We start from the raw sequence: 26,335 nt of genomic DNA, 5'->3' as shown, positions 1-26,335 counted from the left end.
TTAATTGGTGATCTGATTTTTGTGTTTGAATAATAATGCCTTAAAATGTGGTTTGTTTTTCTTTTTTTAAACAGCTGTAGTGGATAGCCCCTTAGTGAAATTTCGAACATTTTATGTAATTCCTTTACACAACTGAAATTCAGCAAAACATGTTGAAGCCCTACTAAGAGAACGCCCAAGTTTTTCAAATAGCTGGTGTGCAGTTTTTCTGTCATGGAACAACACTGACATCCAGCGGTGGTCTTGTACTACTGCGGTCTTTTAAGATCCTCTGCTTAATTGCTTCAAGTGTTCTTTTTTCTATCGAGGCGTTGTCAAGTAAGAAAAATTTGAAAGCTTTCTGCGATTTTTTTCCTTTTGAAAACCTTACCATTTTATAACATGATTGTATAAATCTGCTTCTGTAGCAAAGATATGTAAGGAACATTCTGATTTTTGCATAAACACAATGAAAATAGCTATATAAAATTTGCTATAAAACTCATTGATTTGTGTGGCTGGCACTGAATTAGAAGTGGTAGTGCAGTTTGGGTTTGATAATATCACAGTGATTCTGGAAAAGTTGGGAATCTGAAATGGATAAATTTTATAGAACATATTTATTTATATTAATTTTCCTTATTTGCTTCTTCTGTTACACAAAGCTTCTACTTAATAAGATGTTAATTTTAGAGATAGTAGAAGAAAATTACAGAGGATTTATAGAAAAATTATGTGATAGAAAAAGGAAGGAAGATTAAAGATTTGTGTGCATGAGCTGTTAATTACGAAGAGAGAAAAGATGCTTTTCAAGATAGCTGCTCATGACAAATAAATATTATTAGGAGAGTTGTTTACCTGATGGATTTAATTAGAGAATAAGGCTCTCATTTAAAACCTTTCTCTGTGTGTGTATACACATGCATGTTTGTCTGCAGATGAAGTGTTTGATCCAGCAGTATAGAGCAGACAAAAAATGCATCTTGCTTTGATACTGCCAATTTCTTTAGTGTTTCAGACATAGGTAATAGAGTAGCAGTACACAAATCTGTCTATTCAGGCCACATCAGGTGTGATTTGTTCTTCATGAAGTAAAGCAGAACATAAAGGGAGATAAGTAGAGGCATAGGCAAGATTGGTACTATGGTTATATCCTATAGCAGTGGGAAATACTGAAGAGGAGAATGCACACCTATAAGGTACAAAAGTGGGTTATTAAATTGATGTTATACTTGATATGAAGGAGCAGTGGGAAAACAGCTCTGCCTGTCACTGATGTACTATTTTTTTTGTGTATTACAAAGAAAGAATTACTGAAATCTGTTTTCCATAGAAGCTTGTTGAGAACATTTTGATAGAAAAATTGCAGATTTGGATTTATATGTGAATGATTCATGTAGAAAATGCTGATTCATTACTAATGGCTTTGTTTTAATGTCTCATTTGAAGGTGGGAATGCAGGTACTTTCTAGGAGATGTTTTTTCTGACAAAAGCTGTTGCTAAGCGGATTGTACTGCTTCATGTCTCAGATGAATGAAGCTGGAGTGGGGGGAGGAATAGGTGAGATATTCCTCAGGTTTCAGCAAGTGTAATGCAAAAGAATTGCAGTAGAAACATTTATTTTCCTTTCTCTTCTGATCTTTCTCTTGAGAATGTGTCAGAAATAACCATCTCAACCATTTGTGGAAGCTTTATACCCATTTGGTTGAAAACTGATTTTTTTTTTCTTCTAATTTATATTAATGTTCCAAGGCCACAGAATCCCTGTGTGACTCCTGCAGCATTACTTACTAAAATTCCCTTGAAATGCATATAGTTGTTTTCATAACTTCAATATGTAACTTTTAAGATAGTTTTAAAATGTGTAAGAAAGAAGTGTAGTGAGTACTTTATTTCTTGGAAACTAAAGGTAATTTTAGTGTGTCTTAGATTGGTTACCAGTCCTTATGGTGGGAGGTTATGCTGTGGGGTGTGTGTTGTAGGTTTTTTTTGGTGTCATTGTAAGATGTCAGTGGTCAGCCACTGTCTTGCTTTGGACTTCTTGGAGAGCTTTGTGGAGCTTGGCTGCTGGCTCCCTATGCTTCTCACCCGTTTATTTTACCTTTTATTTATTTGCTGCTTCACATTAAGCAGAAGTGCTTAATTCTGAAATGTTTATTTACAGAAGGAAAAAAGGGAAATTTGTTGATTGTGGCAGCAGCATTTCCGTGCCAGGTTATTCCCAGTGTCTCCTTTATTTATAAAGGAGAGTTAGGGGAGATGGCTTGGAATGGGGGTGTGGAGAGCAAGGATTGACAGACACTGCTTGCACAGCACCAGCACAGCCAGGTAGATCTTGGGAATTGGGGGATTTATGGGCACTTCCAGCCGTGTGATCTGGCTCATGTGCGGTTTAGGATTGCTTCCAACCGCTTGGCAATAGGGAGTGTCTTGGATTAATGTAATAGGATCACACTGTAGGTGACCTTTTGTTACCTGAGGTCATGGCATTTTGCAAAACGGGCAGAACAGGTTATGCAGATGATGTGAGGCACTTGAGTGAATATAATAGAGACACAGAGCTGCAGGGCTGTTCTCTTTGACTCCAGAGCAGGTTTTTACTGGTTTTGGTTTTGTTCAGGGTCAGTTGTTTTTTTTTTTTTTTTCCCCTCCCTTGATCTAATACAGAGAACAAAGAAGTAAGTGGCCCTATGCTGTAAAGGTGCTACCTTCAGCATATCACATGCCTTCATTAAGAACAGATAGAAAAAGGCAATCTGATTCCTTCAGAGTCTGGAAAAAGCTCAGACTTAATAATCCTTATGTTGTCGAGGGAAGGATTGTGCCATCTGAAGAGGTAGCTTTATCTGTTTTGACTCCCTTTTCATACTTGAGTGAGGTAGATGTATTTTTTTCTGTCTAAATAAATTTATTTTAAAATAAATTTAATAAATTTTTTTTTCTTAAATAATTTGTGGGCCTGTAGCAGGAAATACTCAAAGCTAAAACTTAATAGTTCTTATAGGAGACTGTACAAACAGGAGAAAATAAAATAGTTTATTTAAAATAAGTTTCTTTAAATTTGTTAAGAAAATATAAACATGTTTGGAGTACTCAATGCTATATGAAGTAGTCTGTATAAGAATGTTATTATGGCAAAATGGAAAAGACTGACTTGATAAACACTGGTTTCAAGCTTTTGCTACAGCAGGAGAGATCTGTGCTTTGGCTGAATCTGGTGTACAATGTCCCCTGGTTGCAATTTGCTTCCTGGCCAATTTCTGACCATTTTTTTACTAAATCTATAGTTTTGCATCCTGTTGCACAGAAGCAGCACCTGACACATTACTGGAAAGCTCTTTTTTTCTCTGTTGAAGTTCTTTAGCAAAATTTGGCTGTCAGAATTGTTGATTTGATCTTTTTTTCTTTAAAGTAATCTTGATCCTGATCTTTTGCATTTGCCTAATTTATACTTTTATATAATAAGCATCTATGATAACCAAACCAACCAACCCTGAACTATAAAGTATCCCCCCTACATTGATATTCACAGGTTTTTTTATTTTTGAAAACTCTTAAAATAACAAAGTCTGTCAGGTTTTTGCTTAAAAGCTTTGATGTTTGCTTAAATCAATCTAACAGATGTCCTCAGTAGTATTTTATGATTGGTGTCTCTGTGAGGTTGGCAGAGATTTTGGTCAGATAGGCAATGTTTTTGCTAAGTGCTGTTGCTTAAATTAGCAGAAGTCAAAAATTAGTGGTCTTCTCCCATGAGGTTCTCTTTATCCTTCTGTCTCAAAAACTTTCCTAAATAATGAGAGAAACTAAATTGAAAATTCATATGTAAATTTATACATAAAAGGTTATAAACTGAAAATTTTGACTAAACCAGAGCGTTGTTTTGACAGCAGGGATTCAGTCTTCTTCACTTTGAGGTGCAAAAGTAAAATGTGACTCAGCAGTGAATTTTGTAATAGAAGAATTAATCTTGTCTTATAGAGAGAAAATTTAATTGTAGGTCAGATTCTTGTTTAGTTGTTCTTTAAAAATGTTTTTTTCTTGCTGGAAAATGGTAGCACTTATGTTGAAGTACACAGCTTAAATAAGTCTGTAAGAGAATTGCAGTCCCTCTAGCTTTAGTAGAATGAAGAATGATGTCATTTGCATTTGGAGCAGTAAAAGAAAAATCCTTCCTTGACTTAGCCAACAGTCTAAAACTCAGCTTATGGATTTTGTACTCCCTTAGCCCCTGCTGTTCAAATTATGTTCAGTTTTATGCTGAAGATGGCAGAAGGCAAACTGGTAGAGCTTGATACTGCTCTTTCTAGGAAGTCTGTTGGTGTAATTAAGCCACAGTTGAAGCCTTGAGAGCAGGATAGTCTGGATGTATCTGTTTCCCCTGGCACAGAGTGGGAATGCTGTTCTGCTTTACCTTCTGACTCCAGCTAATGAGAGCTGCTAATGCACAGGAGTTGCACAAAGCTTCCCATATCATAGTACTGAAGCTTAGAATTACTCAGCTGGGAAATCCTCTATTACAATGCAGAGCAACACATCTTGCTACCTTATTCTTCTCAAGCATTTGTCTTTTATTAAAAAAATAGAATTGTGTCTTTGTATGCTTCTATATATATGTATGCTTTTTTTTACCATCTGAATTGTTTAATTATTGGCTTTTCTTCCTTTTGGTGATGGTGGGCTAGAGACTCAGGATTTGCTAGATTCTATTGTCTGACATGAACAGATAAATCCCATCAAGTGTCTGGGTTGGAGTACAGCTGGGAGCAGTAATTAGTCTTGGAACACTGGCAGGACTGGAAAGGGCAATGTTAAAGTCACCAGGGCTGGAATCAAAAAGGTCTGTCAAGTGTACTTCCCTTCAAGTATTTTTTTGCCTTGTTTGTATGTTACACTGTGCATGTTATTTTCTTCAAAGCGAAGTATTTCTTGAAGCACCCAGGAATATTTATTTTTAGTATTTTTAGTGTATGTTACTCTTTGTTTCTTAAATCATTCTTTTATTATTTGGGAAAAGGTGATTTCTTGGTGAGTAGTTATTTAAATGTTGAGGAGGAACTATGTTTCAGACTGGGTGTCTATCAATTATGTAATGGTTGCTGTGATGTATTTGAATAAAATGAGCTGTGCAGAAGAAGGCAGGTTGCCTAGCTACATAAAATTGAAAATTGGAACTGCAGATGGGGTACAGTAGGCAAAGTGAACAACAATGTCACAATTTCTGATCGCTCCAGTTTAAAACTATCCTTTTTTAAAGTTTTTTTTTGAAGGCTAGTATAGGTCAGCCCTTTAAAATTGATTCAGGTAATCAATTCAAAACTTGGTGTTCAAAACTTACTGTATACTTACAGAATTTTTGCAGAAAGATACTGATCCTGCACTACCACCATCGGTGTAAGGAAACTACTTACATTAAGTAATTTTTCATTAATTTTTACATCTATATTTTACCAATACAAAAGATAGGAACTAAGGACAATCTCATAGAAAGAAGAAATGTTTGTCTCATTGATACATCATGTGATATTCCATTTTTTTTTTTTCTTTCACAGGTGTCTTTCAGATGAAGGAATTGAAGCTTGCTTAAGTTCATCTGAAAAAGTTAATACAAATGATATTATCCTAGTTGCTCTTAATGTAAGTCATGGTAGTGAAAATGTTTTTTTCTGAGAAATCATGCTAAAAATTATAGATGCAATGGCTCAAATATAGGTTTGTGTGTCTAATTAAGTGTGTTATTGTCAGTGTGATTTATGTAAAGGACAGAAGACTTACCTCTCTCCTTGCCTATATGAATTGTGAGTTTTATTTGGAAAGAACATCTATTCCAAACTGCAAAACTTGTAGGAGAAAAAATGAACAGATTTGGCAGTAGGAAAATATTTTTTTTGTTTATGAAATGTAAAACTAAAGTCAAACTATAAGCAGTAATACAACCAGAAGTGCTATGTAATGACATGAGTATGAAATTTTAGTATAAGTTTGTTGGGATTAAAAAAACACCCTTACTTTGACTTCTGGACATGATACTCCTTAAAGCGCATTCAGACTACATATCCAGTGTTGTCTACATATTTATGTAACTAAAACCTGGATTTTTTTCTTTACTATAGAAATCTAGATTAGTACTCAAAATTTTGGCAAAAAATTAACAAGGAATGTTCAAGATAGCACAACATCTTCAAAGCAATATACCATAGTATTTTTTAAGGATATGAGAAAAGTGTGCATGTGAATCCCTGTTTTTCAGAATTCTAGTATATACATTGTTGGTAATCGTTAAGTCTGCTGCCTTTCTTAGTTCATGTATTTGCTATTTTATTTTAACATATCAAATCCCTACTCAGATGTTTTGAATGATTTAATATAAACTGTACTTTATTTGGTTTAATATAAACTTTGTAATAACTATATGTAGTTTCAAGGGGGAAAACAATGTAGTTGTGCTTAAGAGAAAAGTATTCTTCCTTTCTGAAATTAGAAATAATAAAATAATGAAATTATGTGGGAGTTGTTGGGGATTATTTTGTTCCCCCTCAAGATTTAACCACTAGGTGGTTTTAGATGATACTCTGAAAAAGAGGGTCCCCTCTGCTCCTTTCACTTATTCTTTAAAGCATGTGTTCAGTCACTCATGTATAGAGGCACCAGTTCATGTAAGGAATATGAAAAGAATTAAAGCAAAATTATAATGCAAAGATGCAAAGAATGTAATGCAAAACATGCAGAAGGCAAGCATTTGATTCCTGGACCAGAGCAGCATGTCCATATATTTGAGAATGTATTGCTGCTTTATACAAAACCCAAATAAAGTATTTGTGAGTTGCTGGGTATTACCCTGCATGTAATCATCTGCTGGAATGAGTACTGACATGATCGTTTGTGACTGTGTTGGTATTTCAGGTTTGATAGATAATAAAAATAAATCAGGAATGTTGCACAAGTACTCCAAACCAGAATTAATGGCTTATCACTTTTAATGATTAAGTCAGGTTTTTTTGTGCCCAAAAGATTAACTTGTCTGTTGAGTATGTAGAGGGTAGCAGTGTGTCTTTAATGACAGGATAATAGTGAATTTATGTTCCACTTCCTACAAATTCTTCCTTGACTGCTAGAGGCACCTTTCAGGCAGAAGAAATCCAAAAGTCAGCTGACCTTTTTTTACCTTTTTTTGAATGTATATGTGTCAATTGCTTAAATAAGTATGAAGTAGACATAAGTGTATCTTCAGTCCTTCAAATGTTTTTATTTTGTCTAAGAACTTTAAAGTATTTGTAAAAGTTGTCTACCGCTCCTGCTACTCTGATGGGAAGCTGGAGATTTCAGCAAGGGCAAGTTCTGCCTGAACAACCCAGTAGCCTTCTGTGATGGGGTGACTGCATCAGTGGGCAAGGGAAGGGCTACAGATGTCGTTTCTCTGGCCTTCTGTAAAGCCTTTGACACGTCCCTGAGAATATCCTTCTTTCTAAACTGGAGAAAGACAGATTTAATGAATGGACTGTTAGAGGCATAAGAAAGTATTTGGACAGTCCCATCCAGAGAGTAGTGATTAATGGCTCAGAGTCCCAGTGGACATCAGTGACAAGTGGTGTCCCTCAGGGATCTGTACTGGGACCAATGTCACTAAATATCTTCATTAATGACACAGATGAAGGGTCCAAGTACACCCTCAGCAAATTTGCAGATGACATCAAGCTGAGTGGTGCAGTTGACACACGTGAAGGACAGGATGCCATCCAGAGGGACCTGGACAAGCTCAAAAATTGGGTGCATCAGAATCTTGTGAGGTTCCAGGACCAAGTGCAAGGTGCTGCACCTGGGCTGGGGCAAGCACCAGTATCAACACAGGCTGGGGGATGCAGAGATGGAGAGCAGCCCTGCTGAGAAGGACTTGGGGGTGCTGCTGGATGAGATGCTGGACATGACCCAGCCATGTGCACTCACAACCCAGAACAGAAAGCCAAATGTGTCCTGGGCTGCATCCAAAGCAGTGTGGGCAGCAGGGAGAGGGAGAGGATTCTTCCCCTCTGCTCTGGTGAGAACCCACCTGCAGTGCTGTACCAAGTGCAGGAAGGACATGAACCTGTGGGAGCAAGTCCAGAGGAGGGGACACCAAGATGATCAGAGAGATGGACTGTCTCTCCTGTGAGTAAGGCTTGGGATGGTTCAGCCTGGAAAAGAAAAGGTTTAGGGGTGACCTAATTGTGACTTCCCAGTGCCTGAAGGAAGCTTAGGAGAGAGATGGAGAGAGAGACTTTTTACAAGGACATGTAATGAAAGAACAAGGGGGAATAGCTTCAATCTGAGAGTAGGTTTAGGCTGGATATGAGGAGGAAGTTCTTTGCTGTGTGGATGGTGAGGCACTAGAATGGATTGCTCAGAGAAGTCATGGATGCCCCATCCCTGGAAGTGTTTAAGGGTTTGTTGGATGGGCTGTGAGCAATATTGTCTTACCAGAAGGTGTACCCTGCCCATAGGAGGGGATTAGAATTAGATGTTCTTTAAGGTCCCTTTCAACCCAAACCGTTCTAGAATGATTCTGTGGACCACACAGGAGCCATTTATAGGAGCCTGTGTGCTATTTAGGGACATACAAGTGACAGATGAGTTTCCCCAGTTGTAAAAAACTCAGATTTTCTCAAATTGAAAAACTGAATGTGCTTCCTTGTCATTACCTGGCTATCTTGTGGAACAGAGAGAGGATTGGGCATTTATTCCCTCTATATACTCAGCAAATACGCTACAAGTGCATTCTTATGATTGTTTTCTAATTTGTAATTTACCAGTGTTTCTCACTGAAAACCAGAATAAATGATTTACAATATTTTGGATACTAAGATAGAGTCCTGCTCAGTTTTAGATCAGGGTGCCAGAACAGTAGGCCATTGACATATATTAATGGCAAAATATGGTTCAAGTTCTTGTAGTAATTACATTTAGCACATTTTCTTTTGAAAGAGTTGTTTATGATCATAATAGGTAAGGATTTGTGCATGTAAAAAGACAGGAACTAAAAATACTTTTCTCTAAGTGCCAGATGGAGAGCAAAGATGGATGTTTTACCTCTGTGAAGCCTCACAGTTATGTTTAACCATTAAACATTGCATAGCCATTTGGTTTTGTTTATTTAAAAGCATTTTAATCAATGTTGAAAATGTTAATTTCATTAATTAAAACAAGAATATAATTTAAAAAGCAAAAAGAGTTCTTTTGTAAACTCTTGAGTTGTTGAATTTTTTATCACACAAAGGAGTGGATTTCTGTTGAATAAATAGTTGTCATTATGGAAAAAATGCTATTCTTATTCCTATGTTATGGGGTTTTTTTTTAAGTCCATATTTTAAGTTAATATTGTCTTGTCTTCTGTAATCATTTCAGACAGATTTAAGAACGATTGGCAAGAAATTCCTCCCCAGTGACATCAATGGTGGAAAGGTGGAAAAGGTAGACAATATTTTTACTTCACTTTTCTATATTCTGTGATTTCTGTGTTATGACAGCCTTCTGCGGCGCATTAGTCGGGTTTTGTCATTACTTCAAGTAAAAAAACCCCCAATGTTTGAATCTGTTATAATGTAAAAATGTGAACATAAGCTCCATAAAAGGGGACTTTCTGGGTTTTATTTCAACAACTTTGAAATGATTAAATAAAAATCTGAACAATTCTGGCAACTTCATTTGTTGCTGGAAAGTCATTAAACTTGTTTAGTCTTGACACTGTATCAGAATTTCATTTTTTCCCCTCATTATCCTGAGAGGGCAACAAAGCAGGTCAGAAATAAATCGAAGTAGAAGTTTGATTCTGATACACAGTGATACATGTTTATGCTGGGTTACTTGCCTACTGGCATCCATGGCTATAGCTATGCCCTTTATGTAATTTTCCTATGGTTGTGTATCCCACAAGTCATGTGGATAAAACATGTTAGATGGGGTAACACTTTGTGCTAGAGAAGAGCATTATACTTGAAACTTGGGTGTGCTAGATTTTAATGCATGTTGCATGTTTAGATAAAAATGAAATTTGTCCCCTTCTGTATAGCCTTCCTGTTTTGTTCCTTAGAACAAAACAATTCAGAGGTGGGTAAAGGAAGGAATTTTATTTTAACCTTAGCAGTGGTTCTCACTTCAATTCTTTACCACTTACTTCAAGTATTGATAGTCTATCACTGATATGAAAGATCTGGGGAAACTTATTTCTTTTACTGTTGAAATTCAGTAGGTTAAGGTGGGTTTGTTTTAAGAAAGCCAGATTGCTGAGAGAGGCTGCTAAGAGCTGTTAGGATTTGTTTGTTTTGTTGTCTAAATGGAGTAGTCACTGCTGCAAGCACAGACTTCTACTAGAAAAAGGCACAAACATTATTGCCATTTATGCAAAGCACACTTTAGAGACAGGCCATTGCAGGATCATAGATTTTAGCAAGGCAGCAGTCAGTGCATGCAGCATATTATTTAGCAAACTAACTTTATGGGAAGAGTTTTAACTTTATCTATATTCATAGATCTTTAGAAAATGATTCTAAAAAAAAACCCAAACCAGACGCTTGCAAACTGTTTCCTGGAGGGTGATAATCCTTCAGGTTTTGGGAAGAATTAAGCAAAAAAAATCTGCTTGAGAAGGACTCCTATTTATAATTTTTACCTCAAGCTATTAGATAGTATGCTGAATCCTTGCTCTTTTAACAGTAATTTCCTTTTTTTGAGTCAAATAAGGTGAATCTGACACCTTAATCAGTGCTGCTGCTTAGCTTTCAATGTATGCAAATGCATTATGTTATAGAGCTGTGTGTTTACAAAAAAAAAATATTTGCTTTATGGGAGAGGAGCAACTTCTTAGTATAATCTCTCCATGGAAAGTAGTAATTTGTTGTTCAGAAATGTTTCAGTTAAAAATAGAAATTATGTGCTACTATTCTTCCTCGCAGCCAAGACTAATATCAGTATTATTTATTTATATCTTGAGAACCTATGATGTATTTCCATCTTGCATAGAAAATAACTTTATTTATTAAAAAAATAACTTTTTATGCCTATTATATAATAGGCAAATAGTTGCATAAAAGCCGGGAGAGTCCTAGTATGAAACACGGGTATTTGACCACTATAGATGGTTATCTTCAACTTCAGTCATTAATACACAGAGCTATTTCACTCATTCATTTAATATCTATGGGTTAGAAAAAATCAATATTACCAGCATTAACCACAAGATGGCCACATTTACATAGGATTTGGGAAAACTGAATCCTTCCATTTCTATCTAGATGACTACACCACAGAGATCCGTTAAGTATTTTTGAAGGAATTGAAGTGCAAAGAAGACTATAAAGTTACAACATAAACTTAATAGCTGCTACATTTAAGGGTTACTGGTTTTCTTTTGAGAACTTGTGTCATTACAATGGAAACATTAACTGCAGGAGAAGCATTCAGAAAGGATTAAAGTTGTGATCTCAGAGTTCCTGTCTGAGTACTGGCAAATTGATGGTAAGCAGTTGAAAACATAAGGTCCCAGCAATTTAATTCCTGTAAAGGTTACTCACATGCTTCCCCATTTCTGTTTCATTGTTTTTTTGATTGTAGATTTTTGTTTCCTACAGCCTTTTAAATTTTTTTTCAAAATTATGATTGGATTTGTGGTTCCATTTAAAACTGATTGGCATTGAAAAAAGCCTGTTTCATTGAGATTGTTTGCTACATCAGATCTTCTACTGCAATCATAGTAAAGCCATTGTGCCCCTGTTCTCTTATTTATTAATTTCTCTTCTTTTTATATATACTTACCTACTGGATATCTGCTCTCATTTTGTGTTCTTCTGGCTGCATATTCTATTTCTTCAAGGTTAGAAGCTGATGGACTGTGCACTTTTTCATCTTTCTGCTGTCATTTAGGAGTTAGAGATCAGTTGAGCAGCCACAGACAATTTTCTTTTCAGACAAATTAAAATGACTTAGCTATAGCTGAAATTTGATAAATGGTTGAGATGATTGGTTTGGGCTTGGGTTTTTCAGGTGGATTTATTTTGCTTTATTTTGGTGGTTTTTGTTTGCTGTGGGGTTTTTTGGGGTTTTTTATGTTTTTTTGTTGGGTTTTTTGGTTTGTTTTTTTGATTTGTTTGTTTTTTTGTTTGGTTCTTTTTAGTAATAATTTTTATTGTTTGTAACATAGATTATGGTATGTCTAGTAGGGTATCCATTTTTATGTAATCAGTAGACAAGTGACATCCCTTCAGTTTGTTATGTTTTGATTGGACCATTGTTCAAGGAAGCTATATTTCTAGTTGGAGTTTACAAAGCAGTTGTACTTGAAATTTCCTCTTGATCCAAACAGAGAGTCTTCTAAGCTGTTTTTTTTTTTGTTCTTTAGAAGACTTTGTTGGTGAAAGTCACCCTGCAGTGAAATCTTATCTGGACTCCATGCTGTGTTTGAAGTGACAGTATCTGTGTTTTTGTTTGTTTGCCTCCTTCACTGTTTTCATTCACTTTTATTTTATAATCTCTATCTCAGAGATGTGTGAAGCATCACAACTGTTTCTTTGTAAAACCCGTTTTTATCATGTTTTAGAACACAGAGTACATGAGTGATAGAAATTCAACATGACTGCCTGATCAAATTACACTTTTCTCTGCCTGGGGGCATCTGTTGGTATGTCTAGATATTGCAGTGTGTTTGCTTAACAGTGCTAACAATTTTGTCTTTTCTGTTTGACTTATCTAGCTGGAAGGGCCATGTGTCCTGCAAATACAGAAAATTCGCAATATTGCTGCACCAAAGGATAATGAAGAATCTCAGGCTGCTCCCAGAATGTTGCGTTTACAGATGACTGATGGACACACAAGCTGCACAGCTATAGAATACAGTAGCATGTCAAAAATAAGGTGAACAGCTAACTTTTCCATGTTTTCCTTTGCTACTTAAATGTCCTTGAAATAATGGAAGTGTCCTTAGTAACTTATGAAAATATTGCTCTGCTAAAGAGGCTTCCTTTCTGGATTTGTATATAAAGGAGAAATTTGATTTCAGCATGCAAAGGTACATATGAACGTAATTTACAGTTCTGTTTATGTTGAACTACATCACGGAAGAAAGTGGATTTTTGCAGCCATCTACTGAGTTGTGGTTTCACAACACACAGCATTTTGGGGGTGTGTGTAAACTTGGGGCAAATTCCCAATTTTCAGTAGTAGCAGATCTTTTGCCTTACCTTTGTAGCAGGAATGCCACAGGCTTGACACTCCTAACCCAGTGCAACTAATGCTGCTTAACCATGGGCAGGTCTTTAACTTGGATATTTCTTCAGTTAAAAGTGAAGGGTAAGAGAGGTGATTACTGCTGAACGTGGGGGTGCTTTGTGTTTTTGGTTATGGAGGTGCTGAAAACAATTTCTGGTGTTTAATCTGCAGAGTCGTGGTGTGCTCTGCACTCTTCTAGTTCAGGTAATTTTGGTTTAAAAAAAAAAACCCTTTTTCTGTCTCTCTGCTAGCTGCAGCAGTTAGATATAGATATATACTTAATTTTTGAATGTCATTTTTAAGAGTTAAACTATTCCTTCTGAGCAGGAGCCAGCTTGCAGTTTAGAGTGATGCTGTCAGAACATTTAATGATATTTTAATTTTAGCTTGAGCCAGCAGAACTTGGAATATCATATTCCAATGCGAATATAAAGAAAGCAATAAAGGAAGGCAAACAGACTCTTGTGTAAGTAGATTCTAGATCGCAAAATGTTTGAAGATAAATACCCAGTACAAGACATAATTTGAAAGCTTTTTGATAAAATCTCGAAAATGTTAGAGAACTCATCGCTCTAGTAATGTTGTAAACACTTGTTTTTACATAACATTTAAAGATTTAATTTGTGTTATATGTAATTTTTTCAGGGCTGATGTTAGATTATTAAACTGTAATAATATCCTGTTTCAGTACATAGAGTTACTTTAAATAAATAAAAATCACAATTTTCTTTTATAGGTTTTTAATGACTATAATTTTCATTTATCCCTTTCCCCTTGCCTCATTTTAATTTTTTTTCTGTATTTCTTTCATGTCTATTTTCTGATTGTCCATGTTTTTGCATCAGAACAATCCAAAAATTCATTAACATTGCTATGGTTAAATGGCACTGGTTCTGTAATTGGCTGACTCCATTATGAATTTTCCTCACCGTGTGGTATGGGCCTGTGATTGCAACAGTAGCTCTAGCATATTTTAAAGAGATTATTGTCTCTCAGTTGAAAGGTTTTAACTGGCTGCGTCCTGTTTCTCAAAAGAAGAAGCAGTTTCTAGATTGCACTGCTTGTCATATCTTTCAATTACATGTTGGAAGTACATGATTCTTTCATGCTTCTGCTGTTGCTTTTCCTAGGGTAGATTCATGTGAGAAGATAAGGTGGCTCCATGTGGGAGCTGGTGACAGAAAGTATTCATATGTTTTAAAATTATAGCGTAGTGAGAGAAGAAGCACTACAAGATGCATGGTTTTTATATTTATTCTAGTATACTCCTAACTCTTAGTAATATGTAGAAAGGTTCCTTTCTAACCACTCTGTGTGTCTACTAAGTTAAATGTCTAAAAAAAAAAATTTGAGATTATTAACTATTTGGAAATCCACTCTTAACTGTAATATGAAGAACCTGCCTCAAATCAGTTGTCTGAGAATATTATCTGATAATCAAAACAAATCATAACCTTACTTCAGTATTGTGAAATTAGATATTAACCAAACAGGCAATTTGCCAGTATTTATCTCTGTTAGAATCTAATTTGCAGTATGGCATTTTTGTATAATGGGTAGGAAGTGTTTCAATAAAGCTATTGAAAAGTACTATGCTTTTTGATGCTAATTTTTTATTATGGCATATGAAAATGTTGGAATTATAATAAGAGTAGTTTTTTATATGTTTGTGACAGAATATTAATAAATCTATTGGAATTTTTTGACTTTGTTTCTACCTCTAGCCTGAACACTCCACCTGGAACAAAAATTAAGCTTTCAGGAATTGTTGAAGTGAGAAATGGATTCTTGCTGTTGGATGACAGTAACACAGCAGTTCTTGGAGGTGAAGTGGAGCATCTTATAGAAAAGTGGGAATTACAAAGGGTGAGGTAACACCACTAGAAATGCTTGTCTTACAAGTTGCATATTGCATTCAAAAATGTCAAGCTTATTCTGTTGGTTGTGAACTTTTTTATAATAAACTTTTAGAACTGTACTGTCCAAATAGTTTTAGGGCTGTGGCCAAATGTATGCAAGTAGGTCTTACATATAATGTTGCAAATTAAAAAATTACAAGTGATCTTTGCATGAAAACTGATTCCTTTCTGCAGGGATATATTAAATTTATGTTGCTAAATAGTCATGGGTGGTATTATGTTGGTAAATAGTCATGGCTTTCTTAAACATTGTGTTTGTTACCAAAATACTATGGAGTTCTGCCTTTTACAGTTACTGTCTGCAGACTGTGTCTTTTTGAGGAAAAAATAATAGAATAAATGTACAGAAAGCATTGAAGTTGGTAATGTTTGGAATGAGCCCTGTACCCCAAATTTCATCAGTACTTCAGGTAAATTGTGGTTACAAAGTCAGATTGGAGATTTAAAATTCTTCCAACAAGGCATAAAAATGTGTAAGCTCCTTTACTTTGGTTTCTGTCCCAGTAGAACAAAAGTGGCTGCAGGAATATTTTTTGAAACATTTTCTCACAAACAGGTGCAAGTTCCTAGGGCAGGATTTGTGACCCTACTGTCATTAGTCTCAAATATTTGCCAGATTAACTATCACTACTACAACCACGCACATCTCTGTATTTTTACATCCACATCTCTGAAACAGAGTGGCTGCTTATGGACATGATGGTTAGTTCTGTATGAAGTACTCATTTTATTGTTGCTCCTGCTAAGTTGGGCTCAGTAATTTTTGTTAGAGCTAGCCTTCTTTGGTGTTCAGTTGAACTTCATAATTTCCAGCACACTGAGCCAAAATTAATTTGAAGTTTAGTTATGCATTCTAGTAGATTCTGTTTGTCATCCTTCAGCCTTTATAGCTAAAAATAAGGGTTTTTTTTTAAAACGCGAAAGCATTCCTGGTTTTAAATGAAGCTTAAAGAAGTTCTGGCAGAACCATCCCATTTTGTGATTTTTATTCTTACTTAGCATTAAGTCTTGTGAGTTCTCTCTTCAGTTAAAGAAGGTAGATAGATGGGGCAGAAGAGAGAACACAGAGCTAACATTTTCTTAAGAATTCACAAGACAAGAATAGAACTGGTTTGCTTTCTTGGTGATATTTTGAACAGTCTGTTTTCATATTCCTTCTACCTGGACTTCAACAGATAAATTTTGCTTTATACTTCATTATTGGTTTTTGAAATCAGTGTCAATAAATAACTTGGAACAGACTCTATTTACATAAATAAAAAAAAAGCAAAGCATTTAGTAACCAAAGGTGTGCTGCTGACTACAACTTTCAGCACCTGATAGCCAGCTCTCTTGGCTGTATGCAGTATGTGTAACAGAGTGGTAGCTGTCACTGATTTGCTCTGGTAAGATACAGAAAGTTAACTATTGCCTGTTGCTATCCCTTCTGTGCTCTGATTCTCAAACTTTTGGAGTTTGCCAGAGTATTTTCTTTTTCTTGTTGACCAGCTCACAGCACATGAACGTGGCCATGTCAGAAAAGCTGTGGGTGACAAGGAATCAGTTTGGACAGGTGAACCATGACCACTGGAAATTGTAGTTCCAGTTCTATATCCAGACTGACAGCTAGACAGATAGGGCTCAAACAAATCTGTAGAAGCCAGATGCTACATGGTAGCAGTTTCCCTATGAACTTGATGCTTCAATCCTGTTCAGAAGGGTTTGTAGAAGAGTACAGCTGACAAATAAATATAATTGCTAAAATATCTGAGAGGTGGCAAGGACATTGCCGCTCCTTGTCTAATCTTGTCATGGAAGCTTAAATAAATGCTAAATTGTATTTGCATAAAAAGACATAAAACTTCTATTTGTGTAACTATTTCAAATTACTTGTTTTGAAGCTAGTTTTTTATTTTTGATGGCAGTTTTATATTTTGTCTCCACTAGGAAGTCTAAGATGTGTTAATTTGGCTTCCTGTGTAGGTGATGACATAAGGGGGTTTTATACTTAGCATAAAGTTAGTGTTATTAAGCCAAATAGCATGAAACTTTAGAATAAAAGTTGTCTATTCTGTCTGAAGGTATTGCCCTTGCACCTACTTGTCAGCTTCTACTTGTTCAATTGTATTACTGTTTTGTTCCATTCAGAGCAGTGTTTGAAATTGCTTTCAGGAGGAATCAAGTTTTAGTAATAAAAGACTCATAATACAAAGTAGCATATGTGGAATGAATGCAGTATTATCACACTGCATGAGGAATAAATGTGCTCTTCCTTGTAGATTCAATTTTATCATAAGGTAAATTCTTGCCTGGGAATTTCAGGTCATTTTAAGTGTCCCTATTTAAGAGACAGTAAATAAATAAGGAAGGAGTGTAAATGAGACTGTTACTGTGAGATTTGCTTTTCTAGACTATTTGGAAGTATGAGGTGAGGTGTCGTGGACATCTTTAAGAAAAAATGCAGTTCCAAATAATTATTGCTTTGTGGTGTTCCTCATTGCTTTGTGATGTTCTGATGGTGGCTGATGTTCCAAACATAAAGGATCAGTATCTATATGATGTTGCTGGTACCCTTCTTATGTGGGAAGACTATTTTGTATTGCTATTAAACAAAACACCAGACAATATGTAAGTGAAGTCTGAAGCAAATCTGCTGAGGTGATTGGTGAGACTGTTTGGTAGGGTCTTAAATTTTTAACACTTAGAGTTACAGTTCATCTAAAAGTAAAGCTGTTTAGTATACTTCAAGATTTTTCTGTTTCGGTGAAGGTGAGGCTAAATACTGAGATTACATCATGGGAAAAGGAAGTAGTTTTAGGTATACTTCAAAATACATGTATAAAGGAAGGCAAAGGTACAATGGTACATAATATCAAGCAATCTTATATTGTAAACCTTAGTTTCTTAAGAGATTCTCTAGGAAATATATTTTTAGTGTCATGATGCAATTAGAGCAAAAAAGGTAAAAGAAGTACACTATATGTATTTATAACAAAGTGTATTGTTAATGAGAGTTACTGCTGGGTTATGAGGAAATTTAATTGTAAGTTAAAGAAGATTGTGTGTGTTGCTAATTTGCTTTTTATTTGGTGCCATGTGAAACCTGGTTTCTAAAGCAACTGCTCTCACTTCTCAGCAGAGAGTGCTCCTTGAGAAGAAGGTTTCAGATCATTAGAATTCTTTGCTTATGGATAACAGTTTTATGCAATAAATTGTTATGATTCAAAATTCATGTAGGTAACTGTTAGTAAATAGGCAGTCAGTTTATGAGGGCTTTTTTGCCATTTGTCCAAATACAATTGGACATTTGAGCAGTAATGTCCAATTGCACATTTGAGCAGTAGATTGGAACAGTCTTTTTCTTCTATGTGATTTCTTGATTCTGATTTGGTAAAAAAGAAAAAAGTGTAAATTCAGCTTGCTCTTCCTGATTATAGGACATGAGGAATTAATCCTATCTTGAGTTCTTGTCTAGTCTATAATTATTTCTTTTAATTATAATTTGATTCTGTATGGGAGTTCATTCCAAAATTGCCTGCATTTATCTAGGTACAAATAAGCAAACAAACAGAAATGCCAGAATAAGTGCAGGGTTTATTGCACCTGGAGTGCCTGCTCTGGGGAAGTGAAGTGGCTTGGCCATGAAATCCTTGTTCTACGTGCTGCTTCAGTTAATAGGTACAGGGAGGTGTGAGCATGCTGCAGTCATCAGCCCTTGGTTAGCTCATATTTCTAAGGCAGCATTTTAACTGAACTGGTTGGAACTAAAGCACAAAAATTTTATGATTTTTGCACTTCTAAGCGCTTTTTTGAATAATTTATTGAATACTTTATCAGTGTTTTTTGCTCTAAGGTATGAGAAAAAGGATTATTCTTTTTCTTCAACCCTGAAAGGAATTAATAGCTATAAATGATTTAGAAAACAGTCTTTGGCTCCTGAATAAAAGTAGTTAACTTGAAAGGAGTGGACCAAAAGCTTTAATTTAGGTATGTATTAGCTAAATTAATCTATTACTTAGTTTAAGAAATTCTCTGATAACATAGTGGCCTAAAGCTTATTTGTGTTTTTACTCCATTTCTCACATGATGGATTTAAATCAGTTCTACATCAGGTTAATAAATATATAGGTAAATGTCATATATAGCCTTAAGTAGTTAAGGCTGTCTCTGACAACAGAGAATGTATGTAGTCATGCATGAATGTCTGTTGAGAGAAGAGGACAGGAACAAATTAGGCTGATAAAAGAGATGCATTATAGGAAATGCAATTTTAACAGCATTGAGGACCCGTTCTTTTCTTTCTTAGTAGCACAGTATTTTGTTTCTAGCAGTGGCAAAAAGGAGATTGTTTTAGGGAGAGATCACAGTCTGAGCACTTATACTGCCTTGACGTACAGAATTGCTGTATTATATCAGGGAATACAATTCTGATTAATCCTTTCTGTGTTTGCTTATGCATGGGATCATGAATTTCACATAATGGTTGAGGATGGAGGTCATCTGGCTCAATCAAGGTCACGTATAGCCAATTGCCCAGGACAGTGTCCTTGCAGCTTTTGAGTATCTCTAAGGATGGGAACTCCCCAGCCTCCCTGTCTCAGTCACTCTGACAGTCAAAAAAGTGTTTTGTGATGGATAGAATCTCCTATGATTCAGTTTCTGTCCACTGTCTCTGTCATCTTACTGGGCACCACTGAAAAGAGCTTGTCTCCATCATGTAGATTGATAAGGTCCCCCTGAACCTGAACTTTCCCTTCTTTAGGCTGAATTGGTCCAATCCCTTTTTAAAGGTGCTGTGTGCCTTTACAATCTCTACTGGCTGCAATTTCATTGGACATTGTATGAAAAAACATCTGCTGCCTATTTGTGTTCTGCTTTGTTCTCTTATTTGGTATATAACTGAATTTTCTACATGGGCTCTATGTGCCTTAGTAATTATGCAAAATTCCATAATTTTCTTTGTTCCTCTGCCTCTCCCTCTTCTTAACTTAGATGGCCCAAGATTTAAAAATATGAATTTATTTTCTGTTGAAAATTACCCATTTTGGAAGTTTCATGTTCTTTCTGAAATAGAGACATTTATCATATAATCTGTTTTCTGTTTGCAATTTATTAATTATCAGTTTTCTTTTACAGAGTTTGGCAAAACACAATAGGAGTAACATTGGAACAGAAGGTGGCCCTCCTCCTTTTGTACCTTTTGGGCAGGTATAGTGTACTTCTATTTGTCGCTTCATAAAAGTACCTGTATTATGATACCTATGTACCTTGTTCCAGTTAGGGAAAGGCTGTCAAAACACCGTAGATCTTGTTAACTTGGATATAAAAAAATGTTCCTGTTAAAAAAAACCAAAACAAAACAGTGTTAATCCTGTCTCTTTGTTGTGCCAGTTTCCAGTAACATTTTTCCTCTCAATTTCAAACTTAGCTTTATTTAGTGTATGGAGCCTTTGATTTTGCTGGTGAGATTGTGTCAGCACTTATGCAGTCTCTTCTTAAATGCCAAAGAATTTGGCAAGGATCAGCAAATTTCCAACAATCGTTGTGTTGCATCATGATGTCTAGTTACATGATCGTATTCTTTATCTGAGGGTCTGCTACTCTAATGGAATAAAACTTGGGTGGGTCTTTTTTCAAATGAGAGCAGGCAGAAGAATAATTAAACATTTCTTTTGCATTTTCAGAAGTGTGCATCTTATGTGCAAGTGGATAGCAGAGATCTTGATCGCAGAAAGACTTTGCAAATGACGAATACTGTAAAGCCTGTTGCGGACAATGATGAATTTGAAAAGCAGAGAACAGCTGCTATTGCAGAAGTAGCAAAGAGCAAAGAGGTTAGAATGCATGTGTTGCAGCATTTTACTTACTGTGACTGATCTTTTCTTGTCAAGTATTTATCTCTTAAATGACAAATGCTTTCTTATATTTGCCTGCCTATAATTCTACCCCTGTATCTCTAAAAAGATGAATCAGACTTAAAGTCCTTTTGAATTGATGACTATGTTCTTATTTTAATAAAGGTACTAAATGTATCATAATGTTTTATTGTAGATATGATTTTGCTACCACTACTAAAAAATGAGGGGTGTACAATTTTGCTAATAAGATTTAAGTAATAAATGCAGGTTATCAATTTTCATCTGTTCTTTTTAATTCTCAAAATCCCCATAATTCGCTAAACTCGGTCTGAATAAATAGCTAGGAAATTTAGTTCTAATGTGTCAGGTTTTTATGTTCTCCTTTGGTCTTCTTTTTAGTTTATTTCTCAAAGTGCTTAGTAAGTTGTAACAGCTAGAATTACATGCCCTTTTTACAACCTCATTTAGGCACAGGGGAAAAAGACTCCTGACTAATAAATTCATCTTTTTCTCTGTGTGTGTAAGTTAGTGCTTTATTTGTTGACCCAGACCATAATCAAAAACCTCAAAAAACCCACTGCAGCAAAAGTTTCTACTTTTTTTACTAGCTAAATATTTTCATTATTTCTGTTTGCTGAAATGTTATTTTGTGCTTATCTAAAGACCAAGACATTTGGAGGAGGTGGTGGTAGTAGCAGAAGCAATCTCAGTGTGAGCGCTGGAGGGAATCGAAACAGGGAACTGTTCCAGAAAGAGAAGATAGCAAAACCAGAGGGGAAGAATGAAGGTGTCTACCGAGAACTGGTAAGATGGACAACTTTAATGGGGTCTTGAATGTGTAAGATTAAAACAAAACCCCAAATATAACAAGAAGATCAAAACTCCTTGAGGAATGATGGCTTTCCTTTCAATTAATTTCGAGGTCTGCTTAGAGTACTTATGGTGCTTTTGTACCTTACTGAGATAGCTATGAGTTTCACTGTTATTCTGGGTTAAACATTTATTCAGTAAAATTTAAGTATGTATCTCAGAGGTTAAATTCCATTAGGCTTGGGATTTTGTGGGCTTTTTGTAGGGTCTTGATATGGCTATTTTTGAACCTGTAGACAGAGTGTTATATTCATGGGGTTCCAGTTAAGAATGTTTTTGATGGCAGCTGTTGAAGTAAATGGGTAACTGGTATGATTTTGGTGCAGGTGCTATGTTATTTTCTGTACTTAATGCTTTTTGATTCCTGTTTTGACTTTTTGTCATCATGCTCTATGCAGTTTGGAATAACGGAGCCTGCGCAAGTAAATTGTTTGCATTTCTTTGCTTTCTTCTGTAAAACCTTTAGCCAGTTATGTTTTATCCATATTTTAAGGAGTAAGTGGGTTTTGCGTTGTCTGCAAAACCTTTTAAGGGGTTCAAATTGGAACAGATGGCTAGTTTTGATGCCCATATTATTTTGAGATATTTCTTTTAGTTTTCATATAGACTAGGAGAATTTGTCCTTGAAGGCCTGTAGTAGTAGAACTGGAAACTAATGAATTAAAAATCATACTACTGAAAAAAAAAAACAACCTTGATTACCAGATTCTTTTGAGCTTATATGCAAAGGTTTTATATAAAAATATAATGTTGTTTCAATTAAAAATAAAAGAAAAATTAATGTAAAATCTGGTGTGTTTATAGAGTGTTGTATTTATTATTTTTGTTTGTACCTTTTATTTCAGGTTGATGAAAAGGCTCTAAAACACATAACAGAGATGGGTTTTAGCAAAGAAGCAGCAAGACAGGCACTTATGGATAACAGTAACAGCCTGGAGGCAGCATTAAATTTTCTTCTGAACAACAGTAAACAGAAACCCATTCAGGGACCACCACCTAGAGGTAAATCTTGCAAAGAGATGCTTTAAAACTGTTTACAAGCCAAAAAAATTGTGTGGGGTGGATTACTAATGTAGTTATAGAAGGACATATTTGCATGTTTTCTTCCTGCAAGTTAGAATGCATTTCAAACCTGAAAGCAAATCTCTAAGAAAGACTTCTGCGTATTACATTCTTGTCAAAATTTTTGAGTTGGAAGTCAGATGTTTAATTGGCTTTAAATGGGAAATGTGTATCCTAGAATCACAGAAGAACATGGGTTGGAAGGGACATTAAAGATCATCTGATTCCACCTCCCCCACACCCAGCTCCCAGACAGAGAGGCCACCCACTACACCAGGTTGCTCAGGGCTCCATCCAATGTGGCCTTGAACACTTCCAAGGACAGAGCATCCACTGCTTCTCTGGACAACCTGTTCCAGTGCCTCATCACCCTCATAGTAAAGAATTTTTTCATCACATCCAATCTAAATCTCTCCAGTTTGTAGTTTAAAATGGTTCTCCCTTATCCTATCACTGCCTTTGTTACAGAATTTTTTAAAGACAGAAAATACAAACATTTTATAAAGCAAACGAAGGCATGTTTGCGCTTTTTAATTTTTATTGCCCATTCACAAAAAGCCTTTCATGCTCACAGGTAAGGGGAAGGGCCGAGGCCGAATAAGACCTGAAGATGAAGAAGAGCTAGGAAATGCCAGACCATCTGCACCAAGCACACTGTTTGATTTCTTGGAATCCAAAATGGGTACTCTAACAGTAGAGGGTGAGTTACTGAAATTAATGTATCTAGAACAAATGTTGGATAGTGTAGATTTATTTTTCCTAACTCTAGTCATTCAAAAGTTGCTTCATAGAACTTCCTCCACGGTCAGTCATTAAAAAAACAAAGAGTGCATGGAGAATTATTCTTCTCAAGAAAGGCCAAATAAGTTGCTCAGTGGTGATTAGATGTTTAAAAGTTGGTAATTTGAAATAAGATGACATAAACCACAATTTTTTAATCTGACTGGATTCTTCCTGAATCATGAATCTTTATTTATGACATCATAAGTCTTCACTGTATTTATCAAAAATTGAAATATTCGAAGAAATAACTTTTAAATACACCAGCATTCTGCATTAGCTGATGCAATTTTGTAAACTGGTCAGGTAGTGAATATAGCCACATTATCAGAAAGAAGATATTTGAGATATTTCTTGGCAACTCATATTATTTACCAAAGATGCACTGGATTTCTTACAATGAGCAGAAATGAAAACAGTGGTAGTGTTTTTGGCTTACACTGCAAACATTGATTTTTCTTTGGATACATTTGTCTTATATTGAGATATTACAGAACATTATTTAAATGTTCTTCAGACTAACATAAATAATGTAATATTTATATTACATAAATATTACATTATTTATGTTTGTCTGAAGGACATTTAAAGGAAAATAAAAGAAATAATCCCTGTGGGTTATATAAATTTCTCATTGTCAGTGTTTTTGTAGTAAGTAGGTAATAGTAGTTTATCAGACTCGTGAAATGAGTGAATTGCTTTTTTAAAATGATACTACTGATTGCTTAGGGATACTTATGATCCTTTGGTTTCAGTGCATGTATATAGACAATAAAGCATAGTGTTATGTGAGTAAAAAGATATATTTATTACATTTATTTCAGTTTATAATCTTCAATATTGTGTTTTAAAGATAAATACACATCGCTTTTATGAGTTTTTTTCTTCTTATATGAAAATAAAAAGATTCCATAAACGTCATAAGAAGAAAAACATAATTTTATTAAAACTTTTTAAAGGTTTTATACTCCTTGAGTTACTGAAGGTTCTGCCATATTTCCTGCCATGATAGAGGGTTTTTGTTTTTATGGTTTTATCACTATGCTGGTTTTTCTCACTTTATCTGAGTAATCAATATGTAATCCAGTGTACTATTCCTGAACCATACTTTCCTGAAAAAAATCCAAACCTAACTTGTTAGCATTTTTGAAGAGCTCAGAAAGTGTTCTGATTATTTTGTGAAATTCTTTTCACTCTTTCTGCCTTTTTCTTTTCTGAAAAAATAGATGTTGTACTTTGTAAGGCTTTGAAGTGGTTGCTTAGTTTCATGTTCTTAGCTTTTATTTTCCTTACTGAGTATAGCCCATAGGATTGCATCTCTGTTTTTATGCCAGGTTTTAGTTTTGCTTGCAGAGTCCTTTAAATGAATATTTCAAGAAATACATAAGCATGTGGTTTTTTTACTTTCAAAAGTGATTTTTTTACTTGCCAAATTTGAGAAAAACTCTGCAGTCTGATGAATTCAAACCCATCCTTAAGATCATATATTAAAAGTTAATTTTCTGCCATTTTATTGTCTCTGCTGTTGAAAATAATTTCAGTTACGTTCTTAATTATTAGTTGTCTTACGTTCAACTTGAACTGAGATGACAGGAGTTTTAAAAGTATTTGCTGAGTGATCTATCTGCAGCAGTGACCATACTTGGCACTGTGAACTCTTCAGTCATGAAATCCGCATCCAAATGTCTGCAGAAAACAGGATATATATATATATATATATATATATATATAACTAGTACCTCCTAAATTTAATTTGATACTCTCATCTATGAGCAGTAGAGAAACATAGTTTCACTTAGAATTAGAAAAGTATTTGGTCAGAATTGAAATGCACATTGGACAAACTGATCAAAACAACTCAAATATGTAATGTTACAAAGCCAAGGATGCCTCTTCATTGATTTTCCTGCACAGTATTACACTAAGGAGTGCTCAGGCTGGCAGATTTTTCTCCATTTATATTCACCAAATGCTGTACTATACCACATATAAAAGAAGTTAGATAGATTGTTCTGAAGTATTTCTGGCACCTTGCTGTCCTGCATGGTCTCTAAAATCTCATATTGTTTTTTGGGTGTTGAGAAAGAAAGGGGTTTTCATAGGGACAGTGGTTTTGAATATATGAGCAAGTCCCTACTATTACATGTTTGTGTATGATCAGGAGCAGATGATTACCTGGAATGGCCATACTTATCATTATTGCAAGCATTAAAGTCCTATACACTTGAGACAGAGTGTGATTCCTTCTAAATGACTGGAAGTCGTTGTACAGTCCAAAAAGCAAAAGGCGGTTTTTCTGAACTCTTTTTTAATATTTTTAAATCCTGTACTACACCACATTTTGTTCAAAATCTTGTGTGATCTGGGGAAAGTGTCTGAAAAAAAAGAATAATTTCTCTTTTCAAGTACACAGAAGATTGATTTGCTTTGTGCATCCCTCCTTGTTTTTCTTATCTACTGTTTCTAATTACACCTGAAACCTTAGTAGTGTGGAGAATTTCAAAATTCACTTCTGGCTGGGTGGTTCTATTTCTGAACAGGAACTGCAGAACTGTTGTTGAATTTTTTTCTTTGATTTGGTACTTTTTCATACTTGCATTTAGACCAAATAGAAAAACATTTATGAGTTGAAATACCTTTGTATTTTTTAGGAGGTA

The 26,335-nt window shown here is 35.2% G+C and overlaps 1 protein-coding gene across 3 annotated transcripts in view; it reads left to right on the top strand.

Annotated features, from left to right (window-relative positions):
• Positions 1–26,335, top strand: part of TDRD3 (tudor domain containing 3) — a 96,401-nt gene that overhangs the window by 35,925 nt on the left and 34,141 nt on the right. For 2 of the 3 annotated variants that reach the window (XM_036385825.2, XM_036385904.2), the window contains exons 2-10: positions 5,530–5,614; positions 9,356–9,421; positions 12,696–12,856; positions 14,935–15,076; positions 20,245–20,316; positions 20,793–20,942; positions 21,630–21,770; positions 22,682–22,838; positions 23,473–23,598. In XM_036385825.2, coding sequence (XP_036241718.1) covers positions 5,530–5,614; positions 9,356–9,421; positions 12,696–12,856; positions 14,935–15,076; positions 20,245–20,316; positions 20,793–20,942; positions 21,630–21,770; positions 22,682–22,838; positions 23,473–23,598 — 1,100 coding nt within the window. Of the gene's footprint in view, positions 1–5,529; positions 5,615–9,355; positions 9,422–12,695; positions 12,857–14,934; positions 15,077–20,244; positions 20,317–20,792; positions 20,943–21,629; positions 21,771–22,681; positions 22,839–23,472; positions 23,599–26,335 lie in introns of those variants that run through there. The other variant, XM_036385986.1, reaches the window with a different exon arrangement.

The sequence above is a fragment of the Molothrus ater genome, chromosome 2 (genome assembly GCF_012460135.2).
Source record: "Molothrus ater isolate BHLD 08-10-18 breed brown headed cowbird chromosome 2, BPBGC_Mater_1.1, whole genome shotgun sequence".
NCBI lineage: Eukaryota > Metazoa > Chordata > Aves > Passeriformes > Icteridae > Molothrus > Molothrus ater.
This window is presented reverse-complemented; position numbering and strand designations above follow the sequence as displayed.